The sequence below is a fragment of the Sminthopsis crassicaudata genome, chromosome 2 (assembly GCF_048593235.1).
Source record: "Sminthopsis crassicaudata isolate SCR6 chromosome 2, ASM4859323v1, whole genome shotgun sequence".
Classification (NCBI taxonomy): domain Eukaryota; kingdom Metazoa; phylum Chordata; class Mammalia; order Dasyuromorphia; family Dasyuridae; genus Sminthopsis; species Sminthopsis crassicaudata.
The window spans coordinates 37180076-37202141 of record NC_133618.1 but is presented as its reverse complement, the minus strand read 5'-3'; the positions used below and the strand labels follow the sequence as shown (position 1 = coordinate 37202141).

Genomic DNA, 22066 nt, shown 5'->3' with positions numbered 1-22066 from the left:
AGCCAGAAACAGATAGTTTTACAGGAAAAAGAAAGATCTGGTAGAGGTACAAGTAAGGAGTGATAGGGGTGAAGCAGTTCCCATCATGGAACTCTAAGGCTTACTGAAGAGCAGATTGTTGTTCTCTGACAGCCAGCACTCTTTGTGGCACTCCCAAGGCCAAGTAACTCTAGGGTTTCTCAGGAATTGCTACTTCCTCACACCTCTTCAGTATCTTCTAGGTAGTCTCTACATCTCAGTACACATCCTTGTTCCCTCTTTTACTTCCCCTCCCCCCTAAAAATTCCCAATATTATATTTACCCTATAAAATATGTGCTTATAATGAAGATCTTTGCTTCAGGACTAAGCCTGCTTTGAAGTACTCTCTATCTCCCTTCTCCTAGGTTTTTCCCTTTAATGCTATCTTTCTCCAAGTATAATTAAAGGTGCTTAGTCCATCAAACTCTTCTTTAATTTAATCTGCAAGTCAATGGTATATTCATGTCATGTCTTATTTTTTTTTAATTGCTTCTTCTAAAGTCCTTTCCTTGGTAACCCTATTGCATTCCCAAATTTATTTCATATTTATCACTCCTGTTGCCTATTTCTTCTCCTAAACAAATGTACCATTTTGGCTGAAAGATCTTGTGAATTTGTCACATGTGTATGTCAAATTAGAAATTGCTGCCCTGAACTTAATAATTGAGAACTTATTTTTCCCCATGTAAAGTCATATTTCAAAAAGCATAACATAACTTGTAATGTATGATATCTTGTCATGGTTGCTCCACATCAGATATAGCATAAAATGAGAGACTTGGTGCCATATTGCTCTTCAGCAACACCAGTTCTGTCCAAAGAGAGAAAGCTAGAGATAGATGAGAGATGAGAGAGATGAGAGAGAGAGAGAGAGAGAGAGAGAGAGAGAGAGAGAGAGAGAGAGAGAGAGAGAGAGAGAGAGAGAGAGAGAGAGAGAGAGAGGGAGGGAGGGGGAGGGAGGGAGAGGGAGGGAAGAAAGTGTGAATATGGGTGTATATATCTGTCTGTGTATGTCTTCTCACAATTGGGGAATAAGAAATATTTAGTATTTTTACTACTTCATTGTTTATGGTAAACTATCAAAATGTACATTCCTTGTCTCTTTTAATATGATCTATTTTTATTTTTGCTTCATCAGAGATCAGAATTGCTAAGCTTTTTTTTAATTTCAGCTGGACAATAATAAATTCAATTGAAGCCTTTTACCCTTAAACTGTATGTTTCTCTGTGTGGGTTTTTCTTGCTAACATACTATACAATTCTGCTTTTTAATCCACTTCACTGTTTGCTTCCATTTACTGGGAGAGTTCATCCCATTCATATTCACAATTGCCAGTTCTGTATTTCTCTCCATCCTATTTTCTCTCCTTTTCCTTCCCCTACCCATCCTGTTCTTTAGTTTTTTGGGGTTTTTTTTTACTCACCTACTAATTTATTTCCTATCGACCCTCCCCCTTCCCTTAGTTTATTTTAATCCACTCCATCTCTACTTTTTCATCTGTCAACCTTTTCCCCTAGAGTTTCTGCCCTACTTTCTTTTCTGCTTCTCCCTTTTCTTTTCCTTTCTCCTCCTACTTCTGTATAGGGTTCGATAGATTTCTATACCCACCTGAATACATTTTTCTCTCTTAGAACCAAAACTCATGAGATCAAGGTTCAGACAATGGACATCTCCGTTTTCATATAGAAGAAGTAACACTGAAAAAAAGTTCCTATCCATTATGTGTTCTACGGGATCTACTAAGTTTTCCTGCTGGCCAAAAGCTTTCTCATACTCTTTACACTTAGATGTCTTCTAGTATGAATTAACTGATGTATCTTTTTTTTTTTTTTAACTTTTTATTTTCAAAACATATGCACAAATAATTTTTCACCATTGAACCCCGTATAGCCTTGTTTCAGCTTTTCCCCTCCTTCGCCCCATCCCCTCCCCTAGATGGCATGCGATCCACGTGTTATACATGTTAAAATATGTTAAATCCAATATGTGTAAACATTTATACAATTCTCTTGTTGCACAAGAAAAATCAGACCAAAAAGGAAAGAACATAAGTAAACAAAATGCAAGCAAACAACATCAAAAAAAGTGAGATGAGAAGATAATGACAAATGTTGGAGGGGATGTGGGAAAACTGGGCCTGATACATTATTGGTGGAATTATGAACAAATCCAACCATTTTGGAGTGAAATTCAGAACTATGTTTCTATTGGGCTTGTATGCCAAAGAGAACCTTAAAGCAGGGAAAGGGACCCATATTTGCAAAATGTTTGTGGCAACCCTTTTTGTAGTAGTTAGAAACTGGAATCTAAGTGGATGCCCATCTACTGGAGAATGGGTGAATAAATCATGGTCTATGAATGTTATGGAATATTATTGTTCTATAAGAAATGATTTCAGAAAGGCCTGGAGAGACTTACATGGACTGATATTAAGTGAAATGAGCAGAATCAGTTAAGATCATTATACATATCAACAAGATTATATGAAGATAAATTCGGATGTACGTGGCTCTCTTCAAGAATGACATGATTGAGACCAATTGTAATGATCTTGTCATGATAGAAACAACCTACACCCAGAGAGAGGGCTGTAGGGACTGAGTGTGGATCACAACATAACATTCTCACTGTTTCTGATGTTTGAGAAGTATGAGAATGTTTTCTGAATTTCAGTACATTGAAAATTTGGATTTCAATTAGATTCTGTACATTTAAAGGCTTCTCTCCTGTATGAATTCATGTCTTTTAAAGTTTCTCTACCACTTAAAAGTTTTTCCACATTCCTTGCTTTGTTAGTTTCTCTTCAATATGAATTCTCTTAAATAAATTAAGATTTCACATGCATTTGAAGGCTTTTAAACATTCATCACATTTATAGTTTCATATTAGTATGGATTTTCTTATGTCTATTCAGATGTCCCTTATCATTGAAGGCTTTTCCACATTCATTACATTTATAAGGTTTCTCTCCAGTATGAATTTTCTTATGTCTATTAAGGCCTCCTTTCTCCCTGAAGGCTTTCCCACATTCATTACACTCATAAGGTTTCTCTCCAGTATGAATTCTCTGATGAGAAACAAGGCCTCCCTTCTGCCTGAAGACTTTTCCACATTCATTACATTTATAGGGCTTCTGTCCAGTATGAATTCTTTGATGTGAATAAAAGCTTCCCAGAAATCTGAAGGCTCTTCCACATTCATTACATTTATAGGGTTTCTCTCCAGTGTGAATATTCTTATGCCTTTTAAGGTGAGAATTCCGCATGAAGGCCTTTCCACATTCATTACATTTATAGGGTTTTTCACCGGGATGAATTTTCTCATGTCTATTAAGGGATCCCTTGTCACTGAAGGCTTTTCCACATTCTTTGCATTTATGGAGTTTCTCTCTAGGATGAATTTTTTCATGTCCATGAAAATTTTTTTTGCATGTGAAGGTTATTCCACATTCTTGACATTTATATGGTTTTACTGCAGTATGGATTTTTTTGTGTCTATTAAAGTTTCGCTTAAGGTTGAAGACATTCCCACATTCATTACATTTATAAAGTTTCTCTTTAGTAGGAATTCTCTTATGTTGACAAACATATCTCCTCTGACTTGAAGTTCTCCTACCTTTATTACATTGGTTTATAGGCTTTTCTTCCAGATTTTTCTGTAGAACAGCAAGGTCTGAATTGTAGCTGGAAGCCTTAACACATTCACCAAATTCATGAGATTTCACTCCTGTATGAATTCCTCCGTGTACACTAAGGCATGAATTGATGTGGAAAATTTCACCACATTCATTAATTCTATGAGGTTCTCCTTGAGAACACACTCTATGGTAATGATTAAGTTCTGAGTCATAATTATAAAACTTCTTGTATTTTTTAAACTTGCAAAGGTCAAGCATGGAAACTCTGCTAGATGAAGTTTTGCTGTGCTGAACTACTATCTTCATGGACAGTGTTTCTGGGTTGTTTATCTGCCTTTTTAATCCAGTTTCATGATTCCAATTTTCTCCCAATTTACAATCCCAGAAAGCATCCTTTATGATTCTCTCTCTGGACGTCTCTCTGCTAGTAATACATTGTTTTGGAGTTGACTCCTTGACTTCACGTTCTCTTTTTTCAACAGGGAAATCTAAAAGAAACACAAAAACGCATCAGCACCCACTGCACAATATTATGGAGAGAAGAAAACTACTTTATACTCAATTCTAGATTCAGTCCTCTCCATTGAAGAAGAGTGACTGATTTGGACAAAGTGGAAGAAACATGATCAAAAGGGAGTTGAAGCCCAAAAATAGGAGATGGGAAAAGTAACAGAACTCCAAGACTTCAAAAACATTTACATTTTCAGAGAGAAAACAGTCATTCTAAAACCGTAGATGACTACATTTGAAGTTGATCTCTGGTAATCCTGAAGAAGACATGGTAATTTAAACTGTGATTTTATGAAGAAAATCCCTAGACCTGGGGTCCTCAAACTTTTTAATATGGAGCCAGTTCACTGTCCCTCAGACTGTGGGAGGGCTGGACTATAGTAAAAACAAAAACTCACAGTCTGTCTCCCCCCCCTTCAGCCCATTTGCCATAACCAGGCGGGCTGCATCTGGCCCATGGGCTATAGTTTCAGAACCCCTGCCCTAGACCAAACCAGGTTTCCATCTTTTATGAAAGTTATAGCTTGAGAGTTGCCAAGAATATCAAACAGAAAGGTGTCCCCACTATACTGCATAGAGCACTGAACCTCCAGTCAAGAAAACTCATCTTCCTGAGTTCAATTTCTTCTCAGACCCTTTCTAACTGAGAGACTGATGTCTAATCTTGTTGACCTCAGTTTCCTCCTGTCACATGAGCTGGAGAAGGAAATGGTAGACCATTCCAGGATCTCCATCAAGAAAACTCCAAAAAGGTCTCAAAGTGATGGAAAAAACTCAAAGCCACAAAAGAAAAGGGGCATTGAGGGATGAAATGAATTGTCCAATGTCACACTTAGTAAGTGTTAGAGGCAGGCTCTGAACCCAGGTCTGCTAACTGGGAAGCTGGTGCTCTTTATGTTTGGCACCATGTCAGACCCTTAGAGCCGGCTTTCATGTCCTAAATTCTAAATTTAAATTTAATTCACATTTAAAATTTTAAAATTCAAAACAGTGGTGAAACACTAGTAAATCTGCTCCCAGCATATTAGTTATAGTTACTATTAAAGTCAGTAATGACTTAAACACAATTTCTCATCAGTGAAATGGCTGACAGCACCAATTTAAAGTGGGAAAGGGAAAGTAGTACGAGGAAGGCATAGATGGCATCTTTATGCCAGTCTACTGAAAAGAATGAGACCAATTGGAAGGAACATAAAATAGGAAAGAGGATGGAACAATGGTCTGATTTTTTAAATAGAGGTCAGACTTAATTAAATCTGAAAGTTCTATAACCTTTATCTCTCAGAAAAGACTCTTCAAAGAGAAAAAAGATAATTAAATAATTTGAGAAGACTAAATAGTTAAAAAAAAATAAAGGACAGAACCTAGCATATAGTTAGAAGGCTACAAGAATTACAGCTTTTCCTAAGACTACAGAGGAATTCCAGGGCAGATTTAGTAGAAAACCATTTCTTGACATGAAAGATGAAGTTAAAGGAGGAGTGCAGGATGGACAACCACAGCTTCTCTTCTCAGGCCTATGGCTCTTGAAAGAGAGCTCCAGGCCCCTCCAAGGTAACTCACTCTAATGACCCAGTCAAGCTCCTGCTGGCAGTGAGTCCTTTCCTTGACTAGATTTCTGCGTCAGGGGTTTTCAGCTGCATCTGACCCTTTGTAAGCCCCTCTGAGGGATTTCTGGGCAGAGATTCATATCTCAGGAGTTTGCCTTTTCCTTCTCCACATCATGTCACAAATGAGACCCACAGGGTTAAGGGACCTGTCCAGGGTCTCACTGCTGAGAAGTGTTTGAAGTCAGACTGGAACTCAGAACCCTGAAACTCCTTCAGTCCAGGATTGGCACTGGGGGGACTGCACCCCCTGCCCTCCTGGTTATTACTTACCCTCAAAAATGCATCTGGAGTCTTCTTCCTCTGATAGCCAGGGGGCTTCATGTCTCTCCAAACGAGAAATCACAGCTGGTTTAGTTACTGGAAGCCCTGCTCAAGGAGAAATAATTAGGAAGTGCTGAGAACACAGAGACACTCCAGATCTCAGTCCTGGTCTCTCTCTACAGAAAAGGGGCAGGTCTGGAAATCCCAGCAGAGAAGAATCAATGATCCCTGAAGGATGTTTCCCTCAGCAAATGTGAGCCTTTGGTGCAGACACAGGACAGATGGGGTCACATTCACCCATTCCTAGTCTGCTGGGAGAAGTCTTTCCTTCTCTGCCCTGGGGCTCTATGGAGAACCTGAAGCCTGGCTGAGCAGAGAGAGGAAAGGAAGAGCCTTCAGGGTTACAGAATGCAATTGCTGATTTCCAGCTGGACAAAGAAGGATTTTTTTCTGGGAAAAACAATAACTGCTCAAAAATTTCTCAAATATTGCAATGCCTCTCTGTATGAAAGGTATCTATGTGACTCTCTCTCCCTGTCCAGCAAATTCAAATTCAGCCAAGCTCCTCAGCCCCAGGACAGATGAAATTCTCTGACTGTGCAGTGGCTCACACATGATGCTCTCCCTGCCATTTCTGCAGGTGACCATGGGATGCTCCCCCAACTCTGCCATGTCCTGCTCTTTGCCCTTCAATTCTTGCAACCTTACTTTCATTCACTGCTTAGATTTGATTGAATGACTGAAAAGAAGTTAGCTTACCAAGAGAGACAAAGTTCTTATAGTTCTCCAGCATCACGTCCCTGTACATGATTTTCTGGCCAGGATCCAAATAGCTCCATTCCTCCTGGGTGAATTCCACAGCAACATCTTGGAATGTCAATACCTTCTGAAACATTGCAGGATCTTAGCTTCAGAGATGAAAGAGACTTCAGCAATCACCTACATAGCAGGGTGGGGATAAAGGGAGGGAGACATTTGGATCTCAAAATACTGCTAAAAAATGAAATACATTTAGTTTTTTTTTATTTTTCTTTTCTTTATTTCTTTTTAAATAATAACTTTTAAATTTTCAGAATGCATGCAAAGAAATTTTTCAACATTCACCCTTGTAAAATGTTTTGTTCCAAATTTTCTTCCTCCCTCCCCCCTCTCCTGGAAAGCAAGTAATCCAATACAGGTTATATGCAATTTTTCTAAATATATTTTTATCTTTATCTTGCTGTACAAGAAAAATCAGATCACAAGGGGGAAAAAACAAGAAAGAAAGAAAAAATCAAGCAACCACCCACAAAAAAGGGGAAAATACTATGCTTTGATGCACATTCAATTCCCATAATCCTCTCCCTCTCTGGATAAGGTAGCTCCCTTATCACCTCACTGTAGAAAAGAGCCAAGCCCATCACAGGTGATCATCACATAATCTTGTTACTGTCTACAATGCTCTCTTGGTTCTACTCATTTTACTTAGCATCAGCTTATGTAAGGCTTTGCAGGCTTTTCTGAAATCCTCCTGTTCATTTCACATAGAACAGTGATATTCCATTACGCTCAGGGCACAACTTATTCAGGCTTACATTTTTTAGTTTCTTTGCCACTACAAAAAGGATTGCTACAAACATTTGTGAACATATAGATTATTTTCCATTTATGATGATCTTTTTGGGTTATAGACAGTGCTAGGTCAAAGGATATGCTCAATTTCATAACCTTTTTGCCAAATTACAAATTACTCTCTAGATTGCTTGGATCAGTGTAATGTTCTGTTTCTCTAGAATAAAATTGTTCTCTGGGAGGAGGTTTCTTGGGGAGGCAGCCTTAGTTTTAGTTCCTTACCAGTAATCCCCAAAAATGCAGCAGGAGTGATTGTGTCCTTGAAAGTCTTGAATCTTTTCCTGTCACAATGTCTCCAGCCAGCTTCAGTCTCTAGCTCTGTCTAAATCCAAAGCCTCCAGCCAGCAAGAAGGTTGATGTGGGAATGAATCAGACGCTGAATCTCCTAGAGTATGGGAATCAGACACCACCTCTGAGAGTGTGGGATTGTTGGTTTCCCAGAAGTCAATCCTAGTTGTGAATCTCCGGGAAGTCCATGAGCAGGCTTTTCCTTTAGACTTGTGAATCTGCTGAACTTGCGAATACACTGAATCCCCTCTAGCTTCCCTGAAGTTCTCCTGGGAAGTCTTCTCCTTTACCCAACCCAGACAGACTTCCCAACTCAATGTTGGCTCCTTATATCCTCCCAGAGAATGGGCGTGTGGGAAATCCTTACAGAACCAATGAGCAAACTCCTTTAAAGGTGTGAACTCTGAGCTAGAGAATTGTTAAGCACCACACAATGGACTTAGCACTTCGTAATAATCCTAACAGATCAGTTCACACTATTCCATTATCAATGTATTAGTGTTCCAGGTTTCTCACATCCCTTCATGACATCTTACTCAATCTGAAATGGTACCTCAAAGTTCTTTTAACTTGCATTTCTCTAATCAATAATGATTTAGAGCATTTTTTCATATGATTAGAAATGGCTTTAATTTCTTTGTCTGAAAATTGACTGTTCATATCCTTTGACCATTTATCAATTGGGAAGTGGCTTATATTCTTATAAATTTGATCATTCTTTACATATTTTAGAAATGAAGCATTTATCAGAAAACATTACATATAAAATACTTTCCCATTTTACTGCTTCCCTTCTAATCTTGGTTGCAGTAGTTTTGCTTGCACAAAAAGTGTTTATCACAATCAATATCTCATCCACTCTACATTTCACAATGCTCTCTAGCTTTCTTTGGCCATAAATTCCTTCCTTCTCCACAAATCTGAGAGTTAGACTATCCCTTATTCTCCTGAGTTGTTTATATCATTACCCTTTATGTCCAAGTCATGAAGCCATTTCAACATTATCTTGGCATAGAGTTCTCAGTGTTGGTCAATGCCTAGTTTCTTGGACTCTATACTGAGTCTCCATCATAGTGCCAAAGACCACTGTCAAATGTCCATAGGATATTTATGATCAGAACTTCCCTGAACAGGGTTATTTCCAGTGATATCTATCAAACAATCTTGAATGATTTTAATTTATGCAACCCTCTTTGCAAAATACCTACTGTAAAAGGCTGAAACCGAGTTGCACTGGGTCCAAGCACTTGAGACTAATTACCAATTGGACAATACTCTATTAGCATATGGTTGGAGAATGACCTGGCCCAACAACCTGTGCTGGTTGGATCTGTGGGTGTATACAGTGAATGAAAAGAGGCATTAGAGGGTGGACTAGGACAAGCAAGAAATACTCTTTAGTGGTGGAGAGAAAGAAGGTGTGGAGATTCCTAGATCTAATCCCCTGAAGGGGGCCTCCAAAAGACCAACAATAAAGATCAAGGACTTTTGCTTATCCTGACTCTGGCTGATTCTAAGGTATCCAGGGTGCTAATGCAGTCATTACAACCCATATTTGAAGACACCTTCAATTTATAAAGAGATGCTTCTCATAAAGAATATGTAATGACAGGAGAGGAAGAATACAGATCAGGAGACATTTATGTTCTCTCAGTCATATGTTTTTTAAATATTAAGGCACAAATATTTTCCCATGCTTATGGTACTCTCTCTTTATTCTTATCAAGCCTTAAAAATCCTTATGCAGAACAAACTTCCTGCATATAAACTTGGACCAAGACAGCTGTTGTTTTCCATTTTTGTTATGCACCTATCATGACTGCTTAGTTGTCTATTTTATTATGCCTTCTTTAAAATCATCTTGCTTGGATGAATTCAGAGAGGTTTGGAGAGACTTACATGAACTGATGCTGAGTGAAATGAACAGAACCAGAAGATCACTATACACTTCAACAATGATACTGTATGAGGATGTATTCTGATGGAAGTGGAAATCTTCAACATAAAGAAGATCCAACTCACTTCCAGTTGATCAATGATGGACAGAAACAACTACACCCAGAGAATGAGTACTGGGAACTGAATGTAAACTGTTAGCACCACTGTCTACCCAGGTTACTTATACCTTCAGAATCCAATACTTCACGTGCAATAAGAAAATTGGATTTACACACATATATTGTATCTAGGTTATACTGTAACACATGTAAAATGTATGGGATTGCCTGTCATCTAGGGGAGGGAGTAGAGAGAGGGAGGGGAAAATTTGGAAAAATGAATACAAGGGATAATGTTATAAAAAAAATTACTTATGCATATATACTGTCAAAAAAATTTATAATTAAAAAATTAATTTAAAAAAAGCAGAGAAAAAGAATAAAAATAAAATGATCTTGCTTTCCATGCCTTCATTTATTTATTTATTTATTTTTTTACTAAAGAGATGCTGGTGTTCATAACTGTCTATCATCCTTTTTTTTGCAAGATTTTATAAATGAGCATACTATAATCTGGGATGCCTCTGTATAATGTTCTATAGGTCTTGGGACCAGCCTTCATTTTAGCAGAGTAATCACTATAAGAAGAATCAGGTGTTAAAGTTCAAATTCTTTATTATCTCCTTCACAGTCTAGTTTCCTTGCCTAGGACCCGGGATAGCTTTCTTGAGGTCCTCCGGAATGTGTCTTGGGAATCTGTCTCGAAGTCTGTTTCAGTCCGAGAGATTGTGCTCCAGCCTCCAGCCCTCTGTCTTCTTTGAGTCTTGTCTCTGAGCCCCTTCCAAGTCTATCTCTGGCTCAGCTGGGCCTTGGTCTCAGTAAAGAAATGAAGGAGGACAGACCTGCCACCATGGTGGTATGAAATGGAATGAATGAATCTGGCTCTGAACCTGGTTGAGTTTGTATGCTCTACACTGAGTATAAGCCAAACATTCTATCACTAGGGAACAATTATTTGTTGTAAGATTAATTCAATCATACTGAACTAGAGAACTATTAATCACCATGCTAAACCAGATAACCATTGTCTCATCAATTCCACTGAGTTAGCACCTTGTAAGAATCCTTGTTTCAAGTACAAGAATTCTGGCCCATAACACCTCTGACAATCATCTTTCTCTGGATAACACCTCTGACAATCAACTTTCTCTCGTCAGATATTCACTGAATCATAAGAAAAGTAATAATTAGTCTCTATGTTTAACATATACTGGATTACTTGCCAAGTAGGGGAGGGCATGCGGGGAAGGAGTTAAATATTATCCAAATAAAATTTTTAACTAAAAGCAAAAAGAACAAGAAAGCCAATAATTAGATAATCAGCAAATGCAAAAGAATTGAAGAAATAACTTGGGAGAAACAGGATGGCTAAAAGTTACAATTGCAGAAGTCACAAAAAGATATTCAAAGGAGAAAGGTCAGAGGGAATGAACCTAATTCACACAAGAGAAAACACAACTGGTTACTAAACACTTTAAAAATATTTGCAAATACTAATTAGGAAAAGACTAAAACAAAAGAAAAACTTATGAGGCATTATTATATACTCCTTAAGGAATCACAAAGAAATAAAAGTGAGGAAACACAAGAAGTAGGTACACACAGATACTTCTGGTAGTATACAAAAGTTTTAGAGAGAAATTTGACAAGTCCTCTAATCATGCATGGCCCAGGAGTTCACAAATAAGGAGCATCCAATCTCTATCTAATTACTGTGCTTTGTAAGGGACACCAAAATAGTGTTCAGTTCTAGTAGCTAGTCCCCCACAATATCTTTTCTCCCATTAATGCAACACAAGAGTGTCTTTATTTTTTCTCCTAGGGTTTATTTACCAAAATAATCATCATCATCATCATCACAAATAAACAAGAAAAAGGCAAATAGTTTCCAAGAATAAGGAGAATCACTGACATGAGTCCAGTGAGATCTAAAGCATGATCCTTTGAGAGAACAGATTGAGTAAATGTGATTGTTGAGATCTGAGGTAAAAGAGAAGCAGGAAATAAAGGAAGACTATAATAGAGCTATGAACTCAGTTATAAATGCTTAGAAGGATTAGGTCCCTGATTCAGGAGTTCAAGGAAGCTTAGGAAAGAGGGAAAGATGAAAGCCCAAGGTGCAACATCAAAAGGTTTGTGGATTAGTTTCAAGAGCAGGCAAAGCTACTCACATTTTCCTCCCACTAGAATTGAAGGTCCTAGAGAGCAGGGACTATCTTGTGCCTCTTTTTGTATTCCCAGTGCTTAGCACAGTGTCTAGCACACAGTAGATTATTTCAAAATATTTATTGATTTGGGGGCAGCTAGGTGGCATAGTGGATAGAGTACCAGTGCTGAAGTCAGGAGGACTTGTATTCAAATCTGATCTCAGACACCTAACACTTCCTAGCTGTGTGATCCTGGGCAAGTCACTTAATCCCAACTGCCTCAGCAAAAAAAAAAAAAAAAATTACTGATTTGAAAGAAGATCACTAGAGAAAGTGATATACTGTCAGGAAAGAGAACTCCATCATTTAAGTTCTCTAAAGGAATATCCAAAATCCTCTCACAAGAATTCAAGATCTTCTGCAGCCTAATACCATCTCTTTTATTCTTAGATAAAAGCAGCCATTAAAAAGTGGATAGAGAACCAGCCTGAGCTACAAAAATTCCAGCACAGGACCCTTCTAAGACACATTATGTATGTTAGGTATACTATTTAAACTCTCAATACTCAAGGAAACTAAGACAAGAATCTATGGAACAATCCTGATCTTCATTTTTAGCTGATTTCATCCTACATGAATAAAACTAGATCTAATTCATTGCAGTGAGCTAGTGATTCTCTATTGTTTCCCTACAGGAATGTAACTGAAGCTCTCCTTGTTTTGTCTTGACCAAGGCTAGTGTGACAGGGATTACAACTACACGAAAAGTCCCCAAAATATTTTTGAATGTCTGGACCAATCACTTGTCTAATAGCAGCAGATGACTATGTTATGTCCCCTTACGTCACTGATTGTGACCAACAGTCTTGTGGACCAACTTTTTAAACATAGAACAAAGTGGGTTTTTTCTTCCTTTTTTAATTTTTTAAACTTTCATTTGTTAAGACTAAAATGATTCCACAGTGGAATTGCTAGTTCCCCATTTTCAGCCAGCAAGCTACTACAAAAATTTTCCCTTACTTAAAAACAAAACAAAACAAATTTCTGTTCTTTGCCGTTTTAAACAACCAATTCCCTTTAAGGCCCAGTGACTGCGCCTGCAGTCCAGCCAAAAGATTACATTTCCCAGAAAGGAGAGGAATCTATGGTACCTTGGGATGCCAGAAGCACCATGAGATCTCTGAGCAGGTGCAGTTGGGAAGATGTCTTCTTTTCAGCCTTTTCCACCGCCTGAAGAGGAGGTGTGGGAGACACATTCCCCACGTGAGGGAGTGGCTGTGGGCAGGAGCACTCTGCTCGGGGCAGCCCTGGTGGAGAGATGGGCTCGAGAGCCAAATATTGTGGGGTTTGTGCATTTAGTATTTATTATTGTTGTGATGTCTTCAATTATGATAATTTTTATATGTAAAGGGCAGGAACTTTGGAGAAATATACTTAAGGCTTGGAGAGACTTACATCAACTGATGCTGAGTGAAATGAGCAGAAGCAGGAGATCATTGTACACTTCAACAATGATACTGTATGAGGATGTATGCTGATGGAAGTGGATTTCTTCAACATAGAGAAGAGCTAATCCAATTCCAATGGATCAATGATGGACAGAATCAGCCACACCCAGAGAAGGGACACTGGGAAATGAATGTAAACTGTTTGCATTTTTTGTTTTTCTTCCCAGATTATTTTTACCTCCCGAATCCAATTCTTCCTTTTCGACAGCAACAACAACAAAATAATTCGGTCCTGCACACACATATATTGCATCCAGGATATACTATAACATATTTAATATGTATGGGAATGCCTGCCATCTAGGGAAGGGGCTGGAGGGAAGGAGGGGAAAATTCAGAACAGAAGGGAGTGCAAGGAATAATGTTGCAAAAAATTACCCATACATATGTACTGTCAAAAAATGTTATAATTATAAAATCAATAAAAAGGAGAAAAAATTAAAATTAAAATTAAAAAAATAAATAAAAATAAAAAGTGGGCATTTGTATATCCTGGTGCTCAGGTTTGAATGTGAGGTTTCTGAAGTTGGTGTGGAATGTTCCTGCACCTTTTGGCAAAATTTGCACAGACTTGGTCTGAAATCTTGCTCTGCTGGTAGTGACTGTTGGTACTAGTAGCAGGTCAGCACTGAGAAGCAGAAGTGTATTCTAAGGTATTCTGCCATCTTTCTAGGGAGACAAGACTTGGGAAAGGTGAGAATCTCAAAGAAAACACTGAAGAAGGAATGATTTTGGAGAACCATGGTCCTTTAAAAGAAAGGTGAAAATACAGACATGTATAGGGAGAGAAGAATAAACCTTGCCTGGCCTAATTTGTCTTCTGAGAACCCCTCTTGCATCACAGTCCTGCTGTGACAAGTCCCAAACATGTCCAAAAGAAACCTCACCTTCCCCCACAACCTCCCACCTGGTATTTCTCCAGACTTCCTGTTTCTTTGCAGAGCAGTGACTCTTCCAGTCACTTTGTTCTCAATCTTGGAATCATCCCCACCTCCTTTGGCACATTGTCCATTCTTTGTCCAAGTTTGCTTGCTTCTGCCTTCATGGTATTTCTTTCTTTCTTTCTTTCTTTTATTTTTTAAATTTAATTTTCCCCCACTTATATGTGAAAACAGTTTTTAACGTTGTTGGTTTTTAAGTTTCACATTTTTCACCTCCCTCCCTGCCATTCTGCCTTAAGGTAATACTAAGCAATCTGAGATAGAGATACATCTACACACACAAATACATGCCTGTGAGACGTGCGCAGTCTTTCAAGATCCATCAAGAGCACCCTAGCCTCACTGACCACCTCGGGAGCACTTGTCACCTCTGAGTTCTCCATAAAACTGTTTCTTTTGGCGAGCGCACACTTGGCATTCCTAAAAAGTGGCCAGCCCCGGAGCTGTGTTATTTGTCCCCGGTCCCGAGGCGGGTCAGTGCATCAGTCTCCTGGACACAGCCCCGGGAGTCCTCCCTGCACTGGCGACTGAGTAGATACAGGGAGCACAAGAGGAGGAGCTCCCTCAGCCTCAGTCTGGAGCTGACACACCCACAGGAAAACTCCTCCCTCCTAACATGCTGCCCTCCTGGGACTCCCAGGAAGACTGCAACTGGGGCCAGAGCAGGAGGAAGTGGGGAGAAGATTGGGAGTCCTCAGAGCTAGGGCCGAGAGCTCTGGGCTCAGGGACATTTGTATCTCAGGTCGCCTTGTGAGAGGTCCCTTCAGGAGCTCGTTCGCCCTCAGGGGATCATGATCACTCACATGCAATCATGAGATATTAATGGTGAGCCCAAGTGCATGTACTTTAGAGCGGCCTCTAGGGGCCTCTGCCAGATTAAAGGCACCCGCTGGAGGCTGCCCATGGCAGGAGGCCGGGTGGTGATCCGCCCAGGAGATGTCCCCAGGAGAGACCGGCTGGCTCTGGGGACAGAGAGCAAAGGTTGGCGAGTGTCCAGCTAAGGGCCCAGGCTTACATGAGGTGCAGATGGAGGGGCTTCGGAGACCCTCTGGTCCACATGATGTTTTGATGAGAATGTATCCCTTGGGTCATTGGGGGAGAGGTGCCCATTCTCTGTACTCAGTGTTTTATACCTTTATAAGCCTTATGCTCAATTTAATGTGATCTTCTCTTATCTGAGCATCCACTTAATTTAATTTAATAGCCAGGAATAAAGTCTTCATTGTCTCCTTCACAGTCTGTCTCCCTGCCTGGGGCTCCACTAGCTTTCTGGAGGCCCTCAGGAATGGGTCTTAATTTCAATGGAGGAATGCAGGAGAGCCACCACTATGGTTTCTATCTTGAAGTCAATCTGAGTCCAAGAGCTTGAGCTCCAGCCTCCAGTCTTCTGTCTTTTCCATCTCTGGTTGACTTTGTCCCCAGTTTATATATTCCATTACTATTACATCATTACAATATACTGAGTATAAACCAGTCGTCATATCACTAGGGAACCATTATTTGTTGTAAGATTAAATCAATCATACTAAACTAGAGAACTCATATACTTAAACTAGATAACCATTGTCTTATCCATTCCACTGAGTTAACATCTTGTTTAAATCAATCATACAGAGCCTTAAGTATATTTCTCCAAAGTTCCTTCCCTTTACATAGAACAATTATCATAATTGAAGACATCACAACAATAACAAATACTAAATACAAATCCTTTGGGATCTAAAAGAACTGATTATGTAAGGAAGAGGTCAGTAAAGAAAAACTCTAGTTATATTGAGTTATGAAGTTATATATACTCACACACATATACATTTGAGAGATAGAAAAGAGAGAAAAGTAAAAAAGAAAAGAATAATAAAACTGAGAAAAGAGAAAGAAAAAGAAAAGTAAAAAAATATAAAAGAATACACAGAAAGAACAATAAAAAGTCTGGAAGAACTGGCTCCAAATCCTATCATAGAAGGATCTGGCATTTACTAGTCATGTGAGCCTTGTCAAGTCACATTACCTTTCCAGGCCTATAAAATGAGAGGGCTGGACTTGAAGAATTTCATGTTCCTTTCCCAAGCAGGTAGGTAGCACAGTAAAAACAGGACCAGGCTGGAGGCAAAAAGATATGAACTCAAATCCAGCCCAGATAATTAATAGCTAGATGACCCTGAGCAAGTCACTCAATCCTATTTGCCTCAGCTTCCTCATGTATAAGATGAGCTGGAAAAGACTCTAGCACCTTTGCTAAGAAAGCATCAGAGTGAGATTGATAACAAGTGACACAACTCCACAACAAAGCTCCTCTCCACATCACATAAGAGATCAGTAGGGATGCAGGTATCCACATACACTTTTTTTTCAAACTTACCATCATTTCACTGGTTGGGAATAATGCCTCTCCAGGTACAGATGGTCATTTCTCTGTGACCTGGGACAAAACCTCAGAATTCTTTTCATCAAAACTTCAAGACCTGTTGCTGATCTGATTCTGAACTTAGCCAGGCCAGGCCTTGAAGGAAGACAGCTGGAGATTATCCCCAGAACTTTCTCCAGGTGAATGGGACTTTTCCATTATATATTTGTATCCTTTCCAAAAACAAAAGTTTTCTTTCTTCCTTATAGATGGACACACATAGTCAAGTGAATCTTGCCAGGCTGCCAAGGCTCCTTGATACAGAGCACTAAAGACCACCTATATTGAAGTTTAGAAAGGGTCATCACCTGGCTAACTCCTTTTATGTTCAACATCATAATCCACAAAGTAGTGGTTATATGGCACTAAACAAGTCACTCCCTCTATGCCTCAGTTTCTCCAACCATTACTTGAGGGTGATCATAGCTCCTAGGGATTCCCCTTTCCTTTATCTGAAAAACGGATATAACAGTGGCATTTATTTCTCAGGGTTTTTGTGAAAATAAAATGACATAATTCTTTTCCCCCCCATTTTTCCCATGGATAAAAGACAAATATCCAAAAGATTTATAATGGGTCACTCACATCCATTTGCCAAATTTCACTGGGTCTCAAACCACGAGGGTTCTTCCCTGGAGAGAAAATAGGAGTGTGGAAAGGAAGGGAAGCTGTACAGGCTTTTACTATGCTCCTAGCTTCCTCTTTTATTACCCAAAATTGCAAACGTAAAGCTCGAGCAGCCTGGTGATATTTAGTATGAAATTCTTGGGCTGCCTGAAATAAAGGAGTATTGGCCAACATAGTTAGAAGGCTATCTGCCTTTGAATTACCATCAAAAAGAGGACCTGGAAGTCCACTATGAGAGTGGACATGCAAGATATAAATCTTACCTGGATGCTTTCTCACTTGCTCTTGAAGTTCCTTAAAGAGCTGATATATATTGGAGGCTACAAATTTTATTTGGCCTGTGGCAATTCTTTGTACCACACCTACTCAACAGGCTGAATCAGATATAATATTTACATCTCCTGGATAATAAGTAAAAACTAGCATGATTGCATACAATTCATTTTGCTGAGTGGACTGAAAAGGAGTTCTGACTACTCTCTTTATAGTTAAGTCTTGAGAGTATACAGCACAAATGTTATGTTTGGATGCATCTGTAAAGATAGTTGGTCCTTTAAGAAGAACTTTAGAAACCCTTTCTTCAAGAATCCATCGCCAATTATGTAACAGCCGGGTTATCTTTAATGGAGACCTGTGTGTAAAATTTGGAGCTGTGGCCAATAAAACTTCCCATTCTGGGATGGTTTCACAGCATACATTAATTTGTGCGTTGGTATAAAAGGTAGCCTTCAAATGTAAAAGTGCCAGGCTACATGCAATTCCCAAAAGGACAAAACATTGTAGGACCCTACTGCCTTCTGTAATCATTTGCAGATGCGGTAAAACTAGTCACCAAAGAACCCCTCTGCCCCCTAACCTCTTCCATCTCAATATCTGTTCTTGCCCCCATTCTTGCCCTCTCCATTGCCCTAACAATTTGAACCCCACTACCCATACCCAACACACTTCTAGACCTTAACTTAGGACTTCTTTTCATCCTATCACTATTCTGACTCTCAGTGTACTCAATTCTATGATTAGGGTGAGCATCAAACTCAAAATATGCTCCACTCAGAGCCTTACAAGCAGCTGCACAAACAATCCAAAGTATCACTAGCCATTATTCTTCTCTCAATCATACTAATTAACCCAATTCAACAACCCAAGAAAACTAATGACTAATCATCACAACATGACCACTAACCATAATATCTTTTCAGGTCTCTTCCCAGATAATTGTATTGCTTGCTTAATGGCCTTTAATAAAATTCTAGCCACAAGCACTGGGTAAGAAGTAAGGCTTTGTTCTGGCTGTGCTGGGAGGTTCACCTACTCTATCACACTGTCTCCTTGATGAAGGACTGCTGTGGGTGCCTCTTGGTGTAGCAAAAACTGGTATTTCCAAGGGTTTCTGAGTGACTCTTTCAACCATATTGGATAAAGCCAATTCAACTTGTCTCAAAGCTTCTTGAGCTTCTTTTGTAAGCTGGACTGGTGAGTTTAAAGCATTGTCTCCCTTAAAATGTTATATAATAGTTGTAATTGATTGATAAGTCTAACAAGGTGAGAGTACTTTAACTTTTTTCCTGCCCCACTCTCCATGTCTTCCAGTTGCTTGTTCAGTATCATCCCCCTTCTGCTCTTTCTCTTTACACTTCCTTGTCTTCCTGTCCACATTAAAATTTTTCCTTATTTTAAAATTTGTGGGATTCTTTAAAGCCAATTTACATAAGGAATAAGTACAAAAGGAATGTTTCCTCAGGAACTGAATCAGGACCCTCAGCTTCATAATATTCAATCAGTTGCTCTCCCACTAGTTCCCACATATCTGGCTGTAATCTTTCTTCTTTAGAGAACCAAGGAGATGTGCACTCTAATATATTTAAGAACCCAATGATTTGTTTCTGAGTTATCAAGAAACCTTGCTTCTCTATTAACCTATGCATGCTACATACTCCCCTTCGGGTGGGGGAGGCTCTTTTCTTAGTATTTGCCCCATTTCAGCTGAAAAATGAAAGTGACTACTTTAGCCCTTACCAAAATTTCCTGCTTGTCTATTTTTGTACTCAACCTATTCAAAGGTCACAGAGACTTCTTCACTAAGCTTATGCTTTAGTTAGTAGAGCTGCCGAGTGTAAGGTCTCCCGTCCAGGGCCTCATGTTGGATGCCAAAATGTAGTGTCCTTTCTAGAGCCCCCAAATTGGGGTGACAAAATGTACTATTCTTCCTAGAGCTCCCATGCTGGGGAGCCAAAACCTACCATCTGGACTAGCTCTCTGGGGGATCTCGAGAGCAGCCAGAGTCCTTGGTCTTAGTGGAGGAGGTAGGAGGCAGGAGAGCCACCAGGAGCATGGTCAAAGATGGAGTGTCTTTATTTCCAGCAGCCCTTAAATACCTCAGAATGATTACATCATTACAGCACACTAAGCATGTGCCAACTAGAGAACCACCTCATCAATCACACTGAGCAAGTGCTAACTATAAGCACCCGGCTATTGATATGTAAATGTCTCTCACAGTAAGTATCCCTTGCTTCAGTAGAACACAGAGGATCCCTGACTTCTCAGGAAGGGCAGAGCCCTTAGGGGAGATGGGAGCCAAACCAGACACTGTCAGCAGGCTCCCTGTGGGCTGAAGGGTCTTATACCTTACCCAGAGCTCCCCCATTAGCAGCAGCCCTCTACACATTACTACAATTATTGTACTGGAAATGTTACTATAGCAAGAAGAAAAAGGAACCGGAAAAATTAGCCCAGGGAATGAGGGAAAAAATACTACTGCTCTTTGCAGACAGTATGATGGCATATTTAAAGAATCTACTTAACGTATGTTGGGGATTTTGTCTTGGTCTAATCCTCCTCCCACTTTTCAAAAGATTTAACAGGTTAAAACAGCGGGGAATGATGAGCTTGACACCATGGAGTTTTGGACCAAGAGAAACTAAAGAACCGATCCCTGGGCAAGCGGGACGAGCACTGATGGGGATCAGCTCGGCTCCATGGCCCGAACGCTTCAGGGTCCTGCTCAGATCCACGCTCTGTGGAGGCCTCAGGCTCCCCTTAGGCCTTCTCAGAAATCCTAGTCACATCTCTTCGGTTAAATTTCCCCACAAAACCTTCTTGTGACCCTCCCAAGAGGCTGCCTTCCTTTAGGTCATTCCCTCCGGGGCACTCTGGATATATATTCCTTTCCCCTCCCCCCATGCTACCCATCCCCCCTTCTCACTACAGCTAACGAGCTCTAGTAGGGGGCCGAGTCCCTTTGAGGATTTAGGCTGCCAGCTTAGGACATTGGGCAGCAGGGAGTCCCGCTGAGGAACTTGTCTTTCATCCGCTCTCCCACTCTTTCATAATCCCCATTCCCGGTGCCTTCACTTTCTCTGTAGTCTCTCCTAACTAAATCTACATCTGCCAGAGGGAATGGCCATTGTGGGGCCTCCCATCACCTGCTCAAACCACGATAAAGGGACAGAATTAGAACCCAGGGCCCGCGAGGCCCCTTCCCCCTCCCCAGATCAGTCCCTTCTTTCCAGCTGGGCTGCCGAAGCCAGAGAGCTCCCGCCCACCAGTCACTCACCCAAGTAGAGACCATACAGCCCGAACCCCCTTCTCAGTCAGTGGAAAAGATTGAAAACAGACACCTCTCCAACTGCGCCTGCTCAGAGATAGCGCGGCGCTTCCGCTTCCTGCGGAACCTGAGATCCCTCTCCTATCTTTTGGGAAATGTAGTCTTGCGGCTGGCGCGCAGGCGCACAAGCGAGTTCAAGTCACCAATCCTTAAAGGGACCCTGTCCCAGGAAGTAAAGCGCGCTAACCGAGATGGTCTCTACGTTCAAGGCGCCTCTTCTGTTGGGAGCTGGGTGGGAGAGGAAAAACCAGACAGTGAAGTAAAATACTAGCTAAATACCCAATTTATCCGCAGAAATTTCTGGTGCTTCTGGAAACTCCGTGTCCAGACCTTAGCGCTCAGTTCGGCAGAATGACGTCATAGGCTGCTCCTCCCCCTAGACAGCTCTAGTCCTAGCGCGCATGTATACAGTGCTTTTCCCTGCCAAACGCACTGCGCCCTGATCTAGATCAGTCCAGAACCCAGGCCTGGAGCCGATCTCAGGCCCAGGCCTCTGCCCAGCTTCTCCTGTGACACGTGCGGAAGCTGAGGCGGTGTGTCGGTGTATGTGGGTGGGAGACTTGTCTGTCACTGCCCAGTGTGATAACCCTCAGTATCCCAATCCTCCCTCTCCTGAGAGAGATCCTCCAGGCGCACCTTCCTCCCAGCATTCCCTCCGTAGTCCCAGCCCTCTATTTTCAGGGTCACTCAGTCCATCTTTATTAAGTTTCTGCTGTGCCAGAAAATTCCCCTTTCTAAAATCCAGGAGGAATGTCTGCGGAAGGTGGCGTCAGATGTAATTAACAGTGACTCATTAGGCACTTATTATATAATAGAAATATGGTTAATATCAAATATATTCCCCATTGCTGTGGCTGATACAGTATCCAGTGATGTGGTTTTGTAGGCAACAAATAT

At 40.4% G+C, this 22066-nt stretch overlaps 1 protein-coding gene across 1 annotated transcript; it reads right to left on the bottom strand.

Annotated features, from left to right (window-relative positions):
* Window positions 1-1839: 1839 nt before the first annotated feature.
* LOC141554182 (zinc finger protein 10-like) lies at window positions 1840-21212 on the bottom strand. Its single transcript, XM_074285816.1, is given in 6 exon segments — window positions 1840-2899; window positions 2901-4146; window positions 6049-6144; window positions 6799-6978; window positions 7873-8035; window positions 21119-21212. Coding segments are annotated over 4 exon segments (1521 nt in total). The 5' UTR covers window positions 6935-6978; window positions 7873-8035; window positions 21119-21212; the 3' UTR covers window positions 1840-2856.
* Window positions 21213-22066: the final 854 nt, after the last annotated feature.